The following is an 18,093-nucleotide window of genomic DNA, read 5'->3' as shown; positions in this document are numbered from 1 at the left end:
ATTCTGTGTCTCCCTCTCTCTTAGCCCTTCTCCCGCTTGCCCTCTGTCTCTCTTAAAAATAAATAAACATTAAAAAGAAGATTAAAAAGGAAATTGTGCATGTTGAAACACACATGTGCATGCATCTAAGTATGCCTGAAAGGATGCCCCCTAATTGGATGAAACATTTTGCTTAAGGAGTATGATCGAGGCATTTTGGGAAAGGAACTTTTAATATAATGAAAAATATGTGGCAAACAATTACTGAGTTTTCTTCTTGTTAGACAAATATCTAACAAAATTGTTCCTGTTTTACCTAAAAATTTCAATAGTTTTCTTGGAACATTTCACTTTGTGAACAATTTGGGGGCTGTCACAAAGAGTGCAATGGTATATTAGGTTAGGTAGAGATAAGGTAGAAATGAATGCATAAGGTGTTCCTGTGGTTTCTTTCTTTCTTCTTTTTTTTTTTTTTTTTTTTGCGTTTGATTAGAAAAGACATTATCTTCATTATCTAAGAACAGAATGTGAAACTACCAATGTAAATATGATATAATATGACACTGTTAAGAGATGGGGGTAAAGAGGGCCAAAGCACAAGGGCATACAAATGCACCCTGAAAATGTGTGTTCATTCCCATATCGGTTACAGTCTGTTAATATAAGTTCAGAGGCTCCTGGTGGTTCAGTTGGTTAAGTGTCCAACTGTTAGTTTTGGCTCAGGTTGTGATCTCCCAGTTTGTGAGTTCAAGCCCTGCATCAGACTCTGCATTGACAGTGTGGAGCCTGCTTAGGATTCTCTCTCTCTCTCTCTCTCTCTCTCTCTCTCTCTCTCTCTCTCTCTCTCCTTCTCTCTGCTCCTCCCCCACCCTCTCAAAATAAACTCAAAAAACCAAACAGTTTGTTAATATAAGTTCAGGCTTTTATAAGTTTATTTTCTAAGAAAATAAAAGAAATTGGAAATCCACATTTCTTTTTTTTTTAATGTTTATTTATTTCTGAGACAGAGAGAGGCAGAGCATGAGCGGGGGAGGGGCAGAGAGAGAGGGGGACACAGAATCCGAAGCAGGCTCCAGGCTCTGAGCTGTCAGCACAGAGCCCAACGCGGGGCTCGAACTCACAGACCATGAGATCATGACCTGAGCCGAAGCTGGACGCTCAACCGACTGAGCCACCCAGACGCCCCGAGAAATCCACATTTCTAAGAATATAACCGAAAGAGACTTCTGATACAGTAGTTGAACTTTCCTCGGTATGACAACTTTCTTATGACAACTCTCTTCTGACTCCTTTAGGACTTAACCCGGGAGATGGACGTCCAAGCTGAAAAACTCAAATGGCTGAATAGAACTGAGTTGGAAGTGCTTTCAGATAAAAGTCTGAGCTTACATGAAAGACAAAAAATTTCAGAAAGCTTGAGAACTGTAAATTCAACGTGGAATAAGGTGTGCATTAAGAATTACTGTGATCCCTTTCTCATGTTTATTGATTTTGTTGTCAAGGAGGTGGGATTATATAACTGTTCTGCTTTTAAAAAGCATACCCAAACATGGGCACGTTTTACTAATGCTTACCGCTGTTTGTAATTACTGTTTTTTTTCATCTGTCATGGACAGAAACATATATTCTCAGAGAATACTTTTTATTTTACATGGGATATTTTGGTCTAGGGATTTTGGGGTATATACTACATCAAATAATGAATGTTTATTAGAATTAGAAAATAAAATACCATATAAAGTTGTAAATTGTAGACCTTAAAATAACATCCTGATGTTGCACATGACTTCTCACCTATGTAGGTTTATTTTTAATGATTTTATTCAATCCATTAATTATTTTTAATGATTTATTCTTTTATTCATATATTTACTGGGGTCCAGGCAGAGTATGTGCTAGCCTAGTATATACTAGAAATGACTAAGCTAAGGTCTTTCCCCTCATGTCATTACTTTTTTTGCAGTTAAAACAAATTAAAGGCAGATAAAGTCATAGATTCTATTTATTTTACCCTGGTACATACCATATCAGAGTGTGAGGTCTGTCTGAGGCACTGAATGGATGTGTCTCTGCCCTTGGTTTGGATAGATCCCATATCAGTCAATTTTACCCTTCTGGATCCCCTTAAAATGATACCCACCATTCTATAGCTAATGATGCAGGTGCTTTATTGACCTAAATTCTCTAGTTGAGAATTATACCGTGATGAGTCACTGTTACTGATAACTCACACATGTATATCTCTGGCCTTGACCTCTCTCTATGCTCTAGGCTCTCCACCTCCTCCCTGTGCCTTACTGTACTTCTCCCACCTCATTTACTGGTAATTACTCATTATTGTTTGGTCAGAATCTTTGGAGTCAGTCTTATGAGTTACATCTTAATTTTAAAAACTCCAAAACTTGGAGTCACCATTATCAGTTTCTCCTTCAAAATACGTATCTATTTGATAGATGGTTTCCTGGACAGCTAGATGGCTAGATACATGATAAAGCAAATGTAGCAAAATTATAACAATTATAGGTGTTGGGTAGCATGCTGGGTATTCCCTGTACTTTTTTTTCAACTTGTTTTTTAGGTTTGAAGAATGTCATAAATTTGAATGCTTTTCCCTAACCCCATTGCTACTAACTAGTTCTAAGCCACCATCATCTCTTGTCTTGCTTACTACAACGGACTCCTCACTGGAGTCCCTGCTTCCTCCTCTGCCCTTTGCCAATCTCTTCTCAACAAAGCAGTGAAGTATTTGTTTAAACATAATTCCAATCAAGTAACTCCTCTGAGCAAAGCCCACTAATGGTTTTCCATCTCACTCGGAATAAAGGCTGAAGTCCTTACTGTGACTTGTTAGGCCCCTCATGTTCTGGCTTCTTCTTTTCTCTCTGACTTCATCTTCCCGTCTCTCTCCCTTACACTACTCTCCAGACATGTTGGCCCTGTGTCAAACATGCCAGGCACAGCTTTTGCATATTCAATCAGAGCACACATATGTATTTAACACAAAGGATGTCAGTAGATATTGTGTGGAAGAGGACACAATGGTTAATTTGGGAGCACTGTGTTAGACAAAGCCAAAAGTTCCTTTATCACTTCACCTTGATTTTACTCTACTTAGGTGAATTATGAGTGTCCAAGGTCAGACAGTACTTACTGTGGAAAGAATTTCAATAAATGTACTTTGGGAAATACTAACCTGGGGCATTTCATTCATTCATGTATTTATTCACTCAGTAGTTTTGACTGGACTCTCGGTGTATGTCAGGCACCATTTTAAGAACTAGGAATACAGCAAAGAGTATGACACTGCTTCTAACCCAAAGAGTTTATTGTTGGTGAGACAAGTAGTCAAATACTTACAACATAGAGGTATCCATGGGGACACGAAGATAGTGCACCTACCTGGCTTTGGGAAGTAATCATGGAAGATTTGGTGGAGATCATATCCATGCTAATTTAGAAAGAATGAATAAGTATGGGTAGATGAAGAATGGGGGAAGGAGCATCACAGGGAGAAGAATCAACAAAGTGGAAGGGTCTACAGGGGACAGGGAATGAGCACAGTGCATTTGGGTCCTGGAAGTAGCTCAGTGTGCAGCAGGAGAAGAATAAGAGATGCTTGCAGACCCAGATCCTAGAGGCCTCATCATGCCTCAACAAGGAATTCGAGCTCCATCTTGAGAACACTTCATCGCCTTGAGAGCAGTGGATGGGTTTTAATCAGGAGAAAGTCACATCTTGAAAAATCACTCTAGCTTCACTTTAGAGATGGATGGCATGATCCTAGCAATGGATGGCCTTAGGATAATATCAGGATATCAAGTAACTCCTCTGAGCAAAGACCAGTGTCCAGATCAGAATAACTGATCTGGAAAGATCAGTTAGAGTCATTAGATCACCTTGGGAAGGGGGTGGCAGGGAAATGGGTGATGAATTCAGATTTGGACATGTCTGAATATCCAATTGACAGAATGAGCTGGACTGAAGATACATTTTTCGGAGTTGTCGGCCTGTTAAAACTCCATATGATAAATGAAACCATTAGAAACCAGAACTCAGGGAGAGAAGCCAGGGTCAAGGGTAGGAAGACCAAAAAAACCTACCCTATAGAGTGTCAGTATTTGATGGATGGGCAGAGGAGAATGAGGTGGTGAAGGATGCTTAGAAGATCGATCAGAGAGGTAGGTGTAAAGTCAGGATTGCAGAATATTAATGGTATTCCGGGGAGGGGAGGGGACAACATTAAATGTTACAAAGGACTAGGACAGCTAAGGACTGGAGGGTACTCTTGACAGTAATGTCAGTAAAGTGGGGGCTTTGGCAAGACTGCAGTGGATGTGAGGGTGGAGACAGAAGCTCAGGCGTTGAGGGGGAAGAAAAGCAGCAGAACTATCACTTAGAATAACACTTCCTCTTTCAAAAATATAATCATCTTTATTTATATAGTATTCTTCTCTTTGTTTGGCCTGATGCTGTAGATATGCAGAGAAGTGCCTACCACATTGAAGGAACGCATCCAGGAACCCAGTTCTGTGTCTCAGACAAGAATGGCTGGTAAGATACAGTTTATTTCTTAACAAAAAAATTTTTTATAGGCATAACAAAATTTTATAGTTTTAAGCATCCTATGGGAGTTAGAAAAACTTACTTAAAAACACAGTTGCAGTTGTGACTTATTATTCTACTTTTCAGTTACTTGAAAAGAATGTCTTTTTTAAAACAAGATATATTTCACTGTCCAGCATGTGCAAGGCATTCCTTGCCATGGTAGCTGAGACTTATTTCCTGGGACTGGAGTGGGATCTGGGCCTCCACAGAGGCCGCTGAAGGCCAGGGGAGAACAAGGTGAGGAAATTGAGGAATAGTTTTCTGGAGACATGCAGTCTTTTCAGGACATCAGCCACAACCTGCTGTGTTAACATATTCTGGGGTCGTATAATTAGACACTGATCAGGACTGGAAACAGAAAGTTTGAATATTCTTGGAACCAGGTGGGAGATGGGGATTTAGAAGAGTTCTCCATCCCAGTGAACATATGCACTGACAAGTGCTGATCACTGAGATTTGGAGAAAGAAGAGTCTGGTCACTGGTTATTTCCTTCTCTCCTTGTCCAGAGTAGAGGGTGGGCTACTGCACAGAGGCCACCCCAGTCACTGCTCATCACTGCCTTGCAGGCTCATTGAAACCATCTCACCCTGCTCTGCCTCTGCCGAGTCACCAGGCAAACCCCCAAGTGTGATTAACCCTAACTTTCCACTTATTCTGTGCCAGCTGTGGTGGTGCTGCTGATTCTCCCCTTCCTCCTCTTCTTCCACTCCCCCCACCGCTCCCCTCCCCTCCTTTTCCTCCTCTCTCTCTTCCTGCCTTCTTCCCTTCCTTTGTATTCCTCCACCCTGCCTCACGCATCCTCCTTCTCTTCCTCCCCCTCCTCCCCCCTCCCCTCCTCTCCTCTGTCCCTCCACCTTCTGTTTCTCCTTAGGATTCTGGAAAATTATGAGTGGTGAGACTTTTAAGAAAACTTATTTGAAATCGCAGGCTTGTTGAGGGCCCAGTTTGTGTTGTGTTCTACTTGTATTTCCCAGTACCTTACACAAGAAATACCTGGGGCCTAGTCGCCGGCAGTTGATTATATTCAAAACACTTGAATTAACATTTGAGTATTGCTGCCTTGCAAATACAAACTCAACCCCATAAGGACAGGAAACAGACTTGATGCATTTTAGGAAAGGGCAATAGGCTATCTTACCTTTTTAAATGTCCTTATGACAAAGGAACAGAGAAAGTTTTAATACACAACATTTTAATACACATTTAGTAGAAGAGCTAATAGCAGAAGTGCACCTTCCAGTAGGTGGGCAGTTCATTCTTAATAAGACATTCGTCCCTGGAACAGGTATGAGACCTGAAATTTATTTCAGTGTGTCCCTCTCGTCCTACATGGTGTTTTTTTTAACTCCATTTCTTCTTCTTTTTATTATATTCAAAAAATAAAATTAACCATTTCAATGTGAACAATCCAGTGACATTTGGATTGACATGTGAATACATTCACACTATTGTGCAACCACCACCTCTGTCTGGTTCCAAAATACTTCCATCATTCCAAAGTAAAATCTCTTACTCATTTAGCTGTTTCTCCCCATTCCATTCTACCCCCAGGCAGTGGCAACCACCAATCGCTGTGTCTCCATGGATCGTCTATTCTGGGTATTTCTCATAAACGGAATCAGACTGTGTTTCTTTCACTCGGCATGTTGTTTTCGTGGTTCATCCATGCCAGCTTCCCTTGCTGACCACGCTCGTGGGTACTCAGCACTCACAGACAATCCTACTGCACTTTCTTCTGAGCTCCCCTGGCTGCCCATCTCTCCACTCATGACCTCTTCTCATTTTTAAAAGACGAAACACGTTTTGCCCAACAAGATCTTCTTTTTCCCATCAGAGAGAATCCCTGTACGTAGGTTTCTCTACATCTGTGCTCACAAACTGTGCGTGCTTCCCACTTCCCTGGAGGGTTTATCTCTCTTCTTTCTGAGATCACGTCCTCCCCTTGTGCTTTGCATCACATCTTCTCTTGGCTTTTTACTTACCCTCTTTCTCTCTTCTTTACTGGACCATTCTCGCTGGCATACGTTTTGATGCATACAGCTCTGGTCAGTGCATTTTCACCGACATGTAGTACTCCATGCACAGATCCACTGCAGTCCTCAGAACCCTCTCCTTTAGTATGCTCACTGGTCCCATGGCTTTAGCCACTTTTTAACTTCGGATAGCCCGGCCAGTGCTTAGGCCAATACACTTGAAGTCACCCTTGACTTTTCTCTGGAGTTAAGATCTAATTATTCAGCAAATCGTCGGTCCTGTGTGTCATCCCCACGTCTCATCCCAACTACTTCCCTGGTCTTGAACACCCTCATCTTTCATCTGTGTTACAGGAATAATCTCCTAACTCACTGTCCTGATTCTCTTCTTGCCTTACCACTCTTCCATAATCTATTCTGCTAGCAGCTAAGTCATGCTTTACAAACATAGGTTTTATTGTGTCCCTCGTGGCTCATAATCTTGTTATATCTTTTGTCATCCATAAATGAGTGCTAAAGTCTTACCTGGTCCAGAAGACTGTGTGTGATCTGCCTGCTGCCCCCCTTTCTAATCGCATTTCTTACCACTTTTCCCTTTGTTTGTTCTATTTCAAACACGTTGGTCTGCTTGCTATTGCTAACATACTGAGAACATTTCCATTTATGGCTCGTGTGCTTGCTGCTGCTTCTTTCCTTCTTCTTCCAGTGCCCTTCTTTCAGATACCTGCCTGATTCACACACTCCATTCAGTTCTTTCCTCAGATGCTACCTCAGGCCTTTCCTGACCCTGACCGCCATTTCTCAAATACATCCCATCTCTCTTCCATCTTCTTGCATTAGTTTTACTTCACAACATCTGTCTATTCCACTAGCGTGCAGGCCCCCCGAGGGCAGGACCTTTGTCTCGCACATACTCCCATACTCGTAGCATCTAGAACAGTGCTTGCACGTACTAGGTCCCTCTGAGGTACTTGGTGATTTGAAACGATGGGTGAATATTGAGGTTGTTTCAGTGTTTTGAAAGCAACAGTGAGGATTGGGCAGAATGATACGTGAGGTATTCTCTAGGGTCTGTCGTGGTAGAATTGCTGGGTCATAGAAGATGAACAACTTCTACTTCACTAGATGTTGTCTAGACAGCCTGTTCCGGTTCACACTGCCGCCAGCCACGGGAGGGCTCTCATTGTTTTACATGTTACTGCCACTTCAGCATTATATTCTCGGGACTCCTTTACACTTTTAAAAATCATTGAAGACACTCAAAGTGGGAGTTATGTTTATAAATATTTACCTAATTAAAAAAACCCAGAAATTTGAAGCATTACTTATTAATTTGTCTAAAATAGCAATAATGAATCTATTATGTTAGCAAAAACAGCATGTTTTTGTAAATATTAATATTATAAACTGATTTTTCCAAGACAAAAACAAATTGAACTAGAGAGTGACATTGCTTTACATTTTTGAAAATCCTTCGTTTCTGGCATCTGAGAGGACATCTGGATTCTCATTGCCACTTCTGCGATTAGTTTGTTGTGGAACCACACGTGATACATGTAGTCTTGAGTGCAAAACCCCTCTACGCTCAGGAAGGAATGAGTGTGAAAAGGCAAATCACTTATGATAATCCTAATTTGGAAGGGTTTCTGGGCACCCAGAGCTCCCCAGACGTTATGTTGTGAACCTGTGACGGATAGAGATAGGGCATTTCATTTCAGTTTGCATTTTTTTCAGTTGCCTGTGTGATTGAGCCTTTTTCATGTTTATTTCTTTCTTGCTTCCTCTTTTGTAGATTGTCTGATTGATATTTTTGGAGTTTAAAAAATTATTTTGGGAGTGCCTGGGTGGCTCAGTCGGTTAAGAGTCCCGACTCTTGATTTTTGGCTCGGGTCATGATCTCACAGTTGGTGGGATAGAGCCTTGTGTGGGGCTCTGCACTGCTTGGGATTCTCTCTCCTCTCTCTGCTTCTCCCTTGCTCCTATGGTGCATGCATGCGTATGCGTGCACTCTTTCTCAAAATAAACTATTTTGGTTACGAATTCCTTGTTTAGAGTGTACATTGCAAATATCCTGTCCCTTAGTCTGTGGCTTTTTTTTTAATGTTTATTTGTTTTTGAGAGACAGAGACACAGAGCATGAGTGGAGGAGGGACAAAGAGAGAGGGAGACACAGAATCCGAAGCAGGCTCCATGCTCTGAGCTGTAAGCATAGAGTCCAACGTGGGGCTCAAACCCACAAACTGTGAGATCATGACCTGAGCTGAAGTCGGATGCTTAACTGACTGAGCCACCCAGGTGCCCCTATGGCTTCTAATATTTTTATTAGTGGTGCTATTTTCAGAATTCTTAAACATTAATGGTCTGTCAATAGCTTCCCCTTTTTGTGTGTTTTTAGAGCATTTTTAGTACTCTAAAATCGGAAAGCTTCTTTTTTTTATATTTTCAACTGACGGTTGTACAGTTTTGATTTTCATATTCAGGTTCTTAATCCACCAAGAACTAATTTCCCCAAGGTGCATGTGAGGTCAAATTCTGTCCCATCATCTCTTCGCTCCAGCCATGGGTGTCCACTCTTGCCAGCATAGCATCATTTATTGGCCAGTAAATTCCTCCTCATTGATCTTTAATGCAGTCCCTGCCAAGGTCAGGTTTCTCTGCCACCTATGCACTGTGGCTCGTCTCTTCCAGTGGTCTCTTTGGATGTCTGGGCCCATAAAATACTGAGTTATTCATTAATTATTAGCTAAGTGATACAACTAAATATCTGGTAGGGCATAACCCCCCACCTGTTTTGACTGTGGTCCTTTTCTTTTTTTTATTTCTTTTCTTTTTTTTATTAAAATTTTTTTTAATGTTTATCTTTGAAGAAAAGAGAGACAGAGCGTGAGTGGGGGAGGGGCAGAGAGAGAGGGAGACACAGAATCTGAAACAGACTCCAGGCTCTGAGCTGTCAACACAGAGCCTGACAGGAGGCTCGAACCCACAAAGTGCGAGATCATGACCTGAGCTGAAGTTGGTCGCCCAACTGGCTGAGCCACCCAGGCACCCCAACTGGTCCTTTTCTATATTGATTTGAAAATCTGATTGTGAATATATGATTTTGCCAAGTTACACGTAGACTTGTTGGGATTTTTATTAGAATTGTGCTTAATGTATAGATTGACTATGTTTTTTTTAGAAAAAAATTTATTTTTTAGAAAAATATTTTAGAAAAATATTTATTTTTCTCATCTAATATACCATATGCTAAAGTGGATTTCAGATGGAGCTAATAGTTAATTCTTTTATCAACACTAAAGAAAAATAATAACCAACCTCTCATTATTAAAAACAAAGCAAGACGAGACGCCTGGGTGGCTCAGTCGGTTGAGCGTCCGACTTCGGCTCAGGTCATGATCTCGCAGTTTGTGAGTTTGAACCCCTCATTGGGCTCTGTGCTGACAGCTCAGAGCCTGGAGCCTGCTTTGGATTCTGTGTCTCCCTCTGTCTGCCCCTTCCGCGCTCATGGTCTGACTGTCTCTGTCTCTCAAAAATGAATAAACATTAAAAAAAAAAATTAAAAACAAAGCAAGACAAAAACAGAAAAGCAAACAAAAAATAGAGAAAATATTTATCAAATCTTTGGAAAAGACAAGAGTGTAACTGTAAACGTTCTGGGAAAACAATCCCCCAAGACAAATTTATGGATTTGATCAAAAAAAATTGAATCCTGAAGTAGAAACATTGCTTTCAGCGACATGGCAAATGTTCATCTTTCCTATAAAAAGAATTCATCTAAACTGATAAGGAAGCAGATAAAGAACACAGTTATAAATTATCCCATATTTTAGTAAACATAAAAAAATGTTTGCATCCATTGACAGTCAAAGAAGCATTAAATGAAGACAATGGTGAAAGATGTATTTATCCATTGAAATAGGATATTGTTGGTGTGGACGTAGGATTTTTGTCAGTTCCATACACTGCTGCTAGAAGTCTAAATTTCTAACCATTTTTTTTAATGTTTATTCATTTTTGAGAGAGACAGACAGAGTGCGAGCCGGGGAGGGACAGAGAGAGAGGGAGACACAGAATCCAAAGCAGGTTCCAGGCTCTGAGCTGTCAGCACAGAATATGATGTAGCACTTGTACTCACGAATTGTGAGATCGTGACTTGAGCTGAACTCGGACGCTTAACCAACTGAGCCACCCAGGTGCCCCTAAATTTCTAACTTTTAAGCAAAACAATTTGGCAATAAGTCTTAGATACATAAACTTTTTTCATATTTTCTGATCCCGTAATTCTACTTTGGGAAATTTATACTAAGGTGGTAATCAAAAATGTGCAAAAATACATAAAAAGATAACCCTTGCAAGTTCTTTTTTAAAGTAAAATTTCAGGAGCAATTTAAGTATCCAGCTGCAGAAGGGTTAACTAAAAGTTAGTGAATATATTCTGTGTAGATAGTGAATATATATACTAAGTACAACACTATTTTCTCTTATATACATATATACATACATAAGAATATATACTTATGTAGATCAGTACATGAGTAAGTATTCATGATGAGTTTGTAGCTGGGGCCCAGAGGTGCTTGCACCTGGTTCTGGTGGTCCCAGACAGACCAGGTTTGGCCACTTGCGACTGACAGAATCCAAAGGCAGAGCGAGGAGTGGTGGAGAAAAAAGAAAGGAATTTCTTTCAGTAAGGCCAATACTGGGAAGACAGTGGACTAGTATCTCGAAGAGTTTCCAAAGTGCTGAAAGTACGTCTAGGTTTATGTAAGGAAAAGGTGGGACAAGGGTCAGTGATTATGTGCAGGTGGGCGGTGAAGGTCAGGTCCATCATTGTCCTGGAGTCCATCACATGGGGTCTTGCTGGCTCAGGGCATTCCTTGTTGCTTGAGGGGTACTTTCGGTTCCCATCTTGGGATGCTTTGCCTGCAGGGTCTTTTGCCTGAGTTCAGAGATAAGCTGGAAAGGAGAACTTAGTCAATTAGAAAGTTTGAAGTAAAAAGGGAAGTACTCAAAGACTTCTTTCAATTTTATTAAGAATGACTAATACTCATAAAGTTAATTGGAAAAGAATAGAAAATTAGAATAAATTGACTTTACAAATTAAGGCAAACATCTTGACAAAATAAAGTAGCAGTCCTAATTTTCCTATAGTTGATTTACTTTTTATTTTATTTTCTCTTGGTGTCAGTGTGAGTTCCTTCTAACTTACTGCTGCCCTAGACTATTGTGGGACAGTTTAATTGGCTTTATGGCTACCACGGACATATGGATTCGACAGGAAATACCACTGTCATTTTTAGGATGAAAAAATAAAAACATCTTACAATTTTTTTTTACTTAAACTAAATTTTATGTAAACACACACACAAATCACCACTAGGCCACCACAGTCAGAATCTCCTGTTGATGTATTAATACTTTGCCACATTTTTAAATTTCAGCTCATCCTAATGTCCAAAAGGTGGTGCTAGAATCATCTGCGTCCGATATTCCTGTTCTGTCTCCTCGTACTTCGGAAATTTCAATTCCTGCTGATCTGGATAAAACCATAACAGAACTAGCTGACTGGCTGGTCCTGATCGACCAGATGTTGAAATCCAACATTGTCACTGTCGGGGATGTAGAAGAGATCAATAAGACAGTTTCCCGAATGAAAGTAAGTACATAATGTAAAGGCTTGTCATGGAAATACCACACACAGAAGCAGACAAGATCTGTTTGGAGCTCCTTTGTTTGTCCTAAACCCTGGGAGAATGAGCTTTAAAAAACTCTCTATCTGTCGAAGAGCCATGCTGTTTGGCTAGCTCCAAAGAGAAAATTGTTTCTTGCATTTTTAGTGTTTTTGTAAGATGAGGTTTACCAACTTGAAGTGTAGACTCAGTGTATTTTATTTGTATTTAAAGTTTTTTTTTAATATTTATTTTGAAAGGGAGAGACAGAGAGAGTGCACATGTACTCATGGAAGCATGTGGGGAAAGGGCAGAGAGAGAGAGAGAGGAAGAGAGAGAATTCCAAGCAGGTTCTGCACTGTCAGTCCAGAGCCCCATGTGGGGCTCAATCTCACAAACTGTGAGATCATAATCTGAGCCAAAATCAAGAGTTGGACGCTTAACTGACTGAGCCACCCAGCCACGCCTAGACTCAGTGTATTTTAAAATCTAAAACTGATACCTTAAAGGGAGACACATCAATACAAATGTAAACTAGCGTTAGATTTAATGCCTACTGTGATGTAGGATATTTTCCTAAAGCCCCTTTTTACTTTATATTTTGTAATGAGCTTCTGTGTTTAATTGCTGACTTCAGAAGTGAGAATCTCATGCCTAGAAATTTGTTACCATGCATGCACCATCTAACATAAATTTTCAGTATTCATAGTGTGCTAGCTTCTGGGCTGTGTGTTATATAGGGATACTGAAAAGGACATACCAGGTAGAAATTGGCAATGTACCATAAAATAATAACAATAGCTATTGCTAACTTTTATTAGGTGCTTAAAATGTGCTGGGCAGTTTAGGAAGTATTTCACATGTATCATCTCCTTCACTTTTTTAACAGTCTTTTGAGGTGGGTATTGATTTTATCCTCAGACTACAAATATGTCCAAAGTGAGGCGGAGGCACTGGGTACACGTAAGTAGAGACGTTGCTCCAGCAAGGCAGAATCTGATAGAAGCCATAGCATAGCTATAAGCCGCCTGTTAGGGGAGCCAGGATGAGGAAGGAGATTACTTCACAGTGGTGGAAAGCGTACTGTGTGGGATTTTGACATCTGGAGATAAAGTAAATGGCATTCCTGATACAGGGAACAGAGTGAATAAGGACATGAGGTAGGGGAGCATGAGGGACATTGGGTCAACATTGGTGCAGGAAAGAAGTGTAGTGGGTGGTCAGATAGCAAAGGCAGGTTCAAGTTCACTTTGGGAGCGAACTCCTAGACCGTGCAAAGCCCGTTGGGTTTTTGGTCTGTGAGCAGTTCTTTTTACCCCTTTTCTTTTTCTTTTTTAATTGTGGCTGAGGACTGATGATAATAGAGTGCTGCTTTGGTAAGAAGACTGGGATGCTTCTTAGTGCTTAGGATAAATTGGAGGCAAGAGATACTTAAAGCAAGCACAAGAGCCCTTTCCGAGTGGCTAAGATGATGCTATTGCAATTAACGGAAATAAGGAAAGAAGAAATGGAACATGGATGAGGGTTTGATTGATTTAGTTTCAGATATGTTGTGTTGAGAGGTTCTTAGGCCAATTAGAAGGAAATAATCAGCATTCATTGAAATGTTTCTCTGGGATTCAGGATTAGAAGTTGTGCATAATCCATTTCAAGATAATATTTGACACTATCAGGCTAATTGAAATCTGAAAAATTAGTGAATTTATAAAGAGGAAGAGCTGGGAGAGAATCTTTGCCACACTATTTGTACTTACTGGAAATTGTGTTTTCTAATCTTTATGGCTTTTTATTAGTTCTATGTTGGGAACACTAAATTCCTCATATTTTAAACCTTTTGCCCCTATTTATCAGTACTGAGATAAATCCCCTGCAGCAGCATTTTTCACGTCTGCATGCATTTAATTCGCAGTTATCCCAATAGCCTTTTTTTACTGTCTCACCCCAGCCCTGCAGGTGACATTAGTTTATATTCATATCTGATGTAGGACAGATATGCAGGGTATCATCAGCAGAAGTCCCTGCTAATGTTTTCAGACCATATTTTTTTCATAGGGATTTTCTTCACTGAATCTGCTCAGACTTCGTATAGCTGAGCTGTACGATTTTTATTATTTCTTTTTGTGAAAACTACAACACAGACAGAGAGTTAAGTGCTTTGCCAAGCGACCTAGATGATAAGTGGCAGAGTTGAGATTGAAACCCAGGACCCTTGCCTTCCAACCTCTCTTTCTCTGCTAGACTGCTGATGCCTCTCTGTAGGAGGAAAACGACAATTCTGATGTCAGCACGCTGGTTTTGCTTTGTTAGTAGTACTCTTATGGTACGGCTTATGACCTATCTTAATAATCATGTGTTCTTAACAGATCACGAAGGATGACTTAGAGCAACGCCATCCTCAGCTTGATTGTGTTTTTACATTGGCACAGAATTTGAAAAATAAAGCTTCTAGTTCAGATGTGAGAACAGCAATCACAGAAAAATGTAAGTTTTTTTTAAATGTTATATTACCCACTTTCCCTGAAAATGGTAACACACACACATACACATTTTCATAGATTATTTACCCAGAAATTAATATTATTTGATATTTGATAGTATCTATTAATAATTATAGTTTTGCTTCCATTTTTATTTTTTGTGAACATTATTATGATTCCCTCATGAATTCCTTAAAGTGTTAACCTTATTAATGTTCTAAAAATTTATTTCTTAATGTTTATTTATTTTGAGAGAGAGAGAGAGAGAGCAGGGGAGGGGCAGAGAGAGAGGGAGAGAGAGGATCGCAAGCGGGCTTTGTGCTGTCAGTGCAGAGCCCACATGGGGCTCGAACTCGTGAAGCGTGAGATCATGACCTGAGCCGAAATCAAGAGTCAGACACTTAACCGACTGAGCTGCCCAGGCACCCCTAACCTTATTACTTTTAATTACTGGCACATTGGATTTTGTTCCTTTTAAGTTAGGATTTCTTTTAAAGGAATCAAAAAAGAAAAGTTAGAGAAAACCATCAGAATGCAAAACCATGCTTTCATTATAATTTATTTAGTAAAACCAGATCTCGCTTTGTCTCTTTAACTCCTCTTCTTCAAATTCATTCCAAAAAGAATTTATTGAGCAACTACCATGTACCTGTGGGCCGGATACTAATTTGGGAATAATTTAGTTAAAAGCAAAATAAAACAAAACAAAAAATAAACATACAAACACCACAGCAAAGATCCCTGTTTCATTTGCTTTCTGGCTTAAAATAAGCATCTGTGAAATCTGTAGAGCATATAAAACAGTCTAAATTCTCAAGAATGTCATGTAGGGATAGTCACTGTCTGCTTTCATCATCCCCTCTCCCATACCGCCTTCCACCCACTGTAACTATTCCATATTGTAGATATTCTTTAAAACATCCTGGAAGTTCCTCGTCTCCTTGCCTTTATTCACATTATTATTATTTTTTTTTTCCTCTTGGCCTTTTCTTCCCCAGTGAAATTCTGTGCAGCAGCTAAAATGTCACCCCCTATGTGATGTCTTCCCTACCCTCTAGTAGTCCCTGGAGAACTGTATTTTCTATCTTTAGTTTCTGCTGTGGCCTTTTGCCTGATAATGTCCTTGTAGATCTCACAATTATTTTAATTCTCTCTCCTTTCCATAGACAGTAAATATTCATCTTTCTGGCCCTGGGCCTCCTACAGTGTTCAATACAAAGTAAGGACTTCATAAATATTTGGGGCAGAACATAAACTGAAAGTTACTTTATTACCTTGTCTAATATTTTCTGAGGCAAAGCAAGTCAACGCTTCCTCCCATGAAAAGTGTGTTTTGATTTCAAAATAAACGTGGCTGCAGCAACATTATTGGAACAGAGGAGTTAGCAGAGAACTTTGTCACAGTGTTGGTTTATTTTTACTGCATAAGCCATTTTCTTTCTCCATTTTTTTTTTTTTCCAATTGATGGATTGCTTGGGTCTCTGTTGAAACTCTGGAGTGATCTCGTTTCCTATCACGTGGCAGGAGAGCTTCTCTGCCTCAGTGACCCCAAACTATTTACAAAGTCTTCTCCATTTTGCTTTATCCACATCTTATGTTTCCCCCACCCCCTCCTATTTGTCCACTGTTTCTTTTAAGGTTGTTTGACAAGACTTTTCTCTTTCTGAGTAGCTTCCCTTTGTAATTTAACTCCCTCTCTTTGTTTTTTTCTCCTTTTTTTTATTTGCATAGAGCCTACATGATCTTTGTCATTATTCATTCTATGGAAAAAAAAAAAGCTCAGTAGGAGTGTACTGCCTATAATAACCTGCTTTTAACACTTATTCACAAAGAATAGAACAATTTGCTTAATGATAAACCTGTGATATTTGCTGTCACTTGATGTCTTTCATGTTATTTGTTCACTATTAAAGGATTCTATTAGTAATAGAGTTGATCATAAGTACTTTATGTAACTTTTTAACTGACAAGTAGAACATTATGATGAATTTGTTCTCTCTTGAAGTAAAAAACTTAGGCAATTTATTTAAACTGTTAAAGAAGACAGCTTAAAACAGATAATTTCATTGAACAATTTTTAGAAATTATTAAACGTAAGTATAATTTCCAGTTTTCGGAACACTATTAAAAATGATAGCTCTTATGGCTTGCTGTAACCCTGTTATCCCAAGAAATTTTACCAGAAGGTCCCATTATGCCTTAACTGCAATATTATTTTGTGGTTAAGCTCTTGTAGGCCTGGTATTTAACCAGAGTGCTCTGCACTCTGTGTGACATCCAAAGCATCTTCTAGACATTTTTGATGTCCTACCTACTTACGATCAATGGGTTGTTGAACTTATTCGAAGCTACTGTTTACTAGTGCCTCAGTTCAAGGTCATGAACTACCCATAAAGTAATTCATCAAAAGTTTGTTTCATTAGATCTCTCTTTCCTTAGTCCCTTGTTAAAAATGAGAAGAGGAGAGAGGGTAGGGGAGAAAAAGGGTGGAGAACAGACAGAGGAGAAAAAGAAATAGAAAGAGATATTAAAAAAGAAAGAGGACAAGATCTAGTGTCAATTTTTTTATGGTAAAGAGCTACTGGGGACATAGAACTTGAATCTAATTTGCTCTTGGTGTTTTTCTTGAACATATAAAAATGCTTTCTTTCATGCTACAGTAAAACAAATATGAAAAGTATTCTTAAATAGATTATTTCCTTTCAAAATCCTGACAGCCTTAGAGCATCTCCTTTGAAGATGACAAGTGACTACATCTGTGTCTTACAGTTCTGTCATAGGGTATTGTTAAACTCTACCTTTATTAAACCAGATTCTGTGAATATAAATTAGATAGGAATTTACTTTCTTTATAATTTTTGGTTTATCCATTTAAAATAGTTGTTATTTTTATTGTGAGCTATTTCAGTGCATTAAAAATAGAATTTATTTATTTTATTTATTTTTAAACAAAATTTTTTAATGTTTTTATTTAAAAAAAATTTTTTTTAATGTTTATTTATTTTTGAGACAGAAACAGAGAATGAATGGGGGGAGGGCCAGAGAGAGAGGGAGACACAGAATCAGAAGCAGGCTCCAGGTTCTGAGCTGTCAGCACAGAGCCCAATGCGGGGCTTGAACTCATGGACCACAAGATCACGACCTGAGCCAAAGTCGGATGCTTAACCGACTGAGCTACCCAGACGCCCCTGTTTTTATTTATTCTTGAGAGAGAGAGAGAGAGAGAGACAGAGCGTGAGCAAGGAAGGGGCAGAGAGGTAGACGCAGAATCCAAAGCAGGCTCCAGGCTCTGAGCTGTCAGCTCAGAGACCAATGTGGGGCTCGAACTCACAAGCCATGAGATCATGACTTGAGCTGAAGTTGGACGTTCAACCAACTGAGCCACCCG

General features: G+C 39.5%; 1 protein-coding gene across 11 annotated transcripts in view; it reads left to right on the top strand.

Annotated features, from left to right (window-relative positions):
- UTRN (utrophin) overlaps positions 1-18,093 on the top strand; it is a 574,142-nt gene that overhangs the window by 302,338 nt on the left and 253,711 nt on the right. For all 11 annotated transcript variants that reach the window (XM_047102476.1, XM_047102480.1, XM_047102475.1 and 8 more), the window contains 4 exons: positions 1,275-1,424; positions 4,455-4,530; positions 12,000-12,214; positions 14,591-14,708. In XM_047102476.1, coding sequence (XP_046958432.1) covers positions 1,275-1,424; positions 4,455-4,530; positions 12,000-12,214; positions 14,591-14,708 — 559 coding nt within the window. The remainder of the gene's footprint in view (positions 1-1,274; positions 1,425-4,454; positions 4,531-11,999; positions 12,215-14,590; positions 14,709-18,093) is intronic.

This window comes from Lynx rufus, unplaced genomic scaffold (genome assembly GCF_022079265.1).
Source record: "Lynx rufus isolate CCGP_SWC_20201006 ecotype Redwood Valley unplaced genomic scaffold, mLynRuf1.p SCAF_6, whole genome shotgun sequence".
NCBI lineage: Eukaryota > Metazoa > Chordata > Mammalia > Carnivora > Felidae > Lynx > Lynx rufus.
This window is presented reverse-complemented; position numbering and strand designations above follow the sequence as displayed.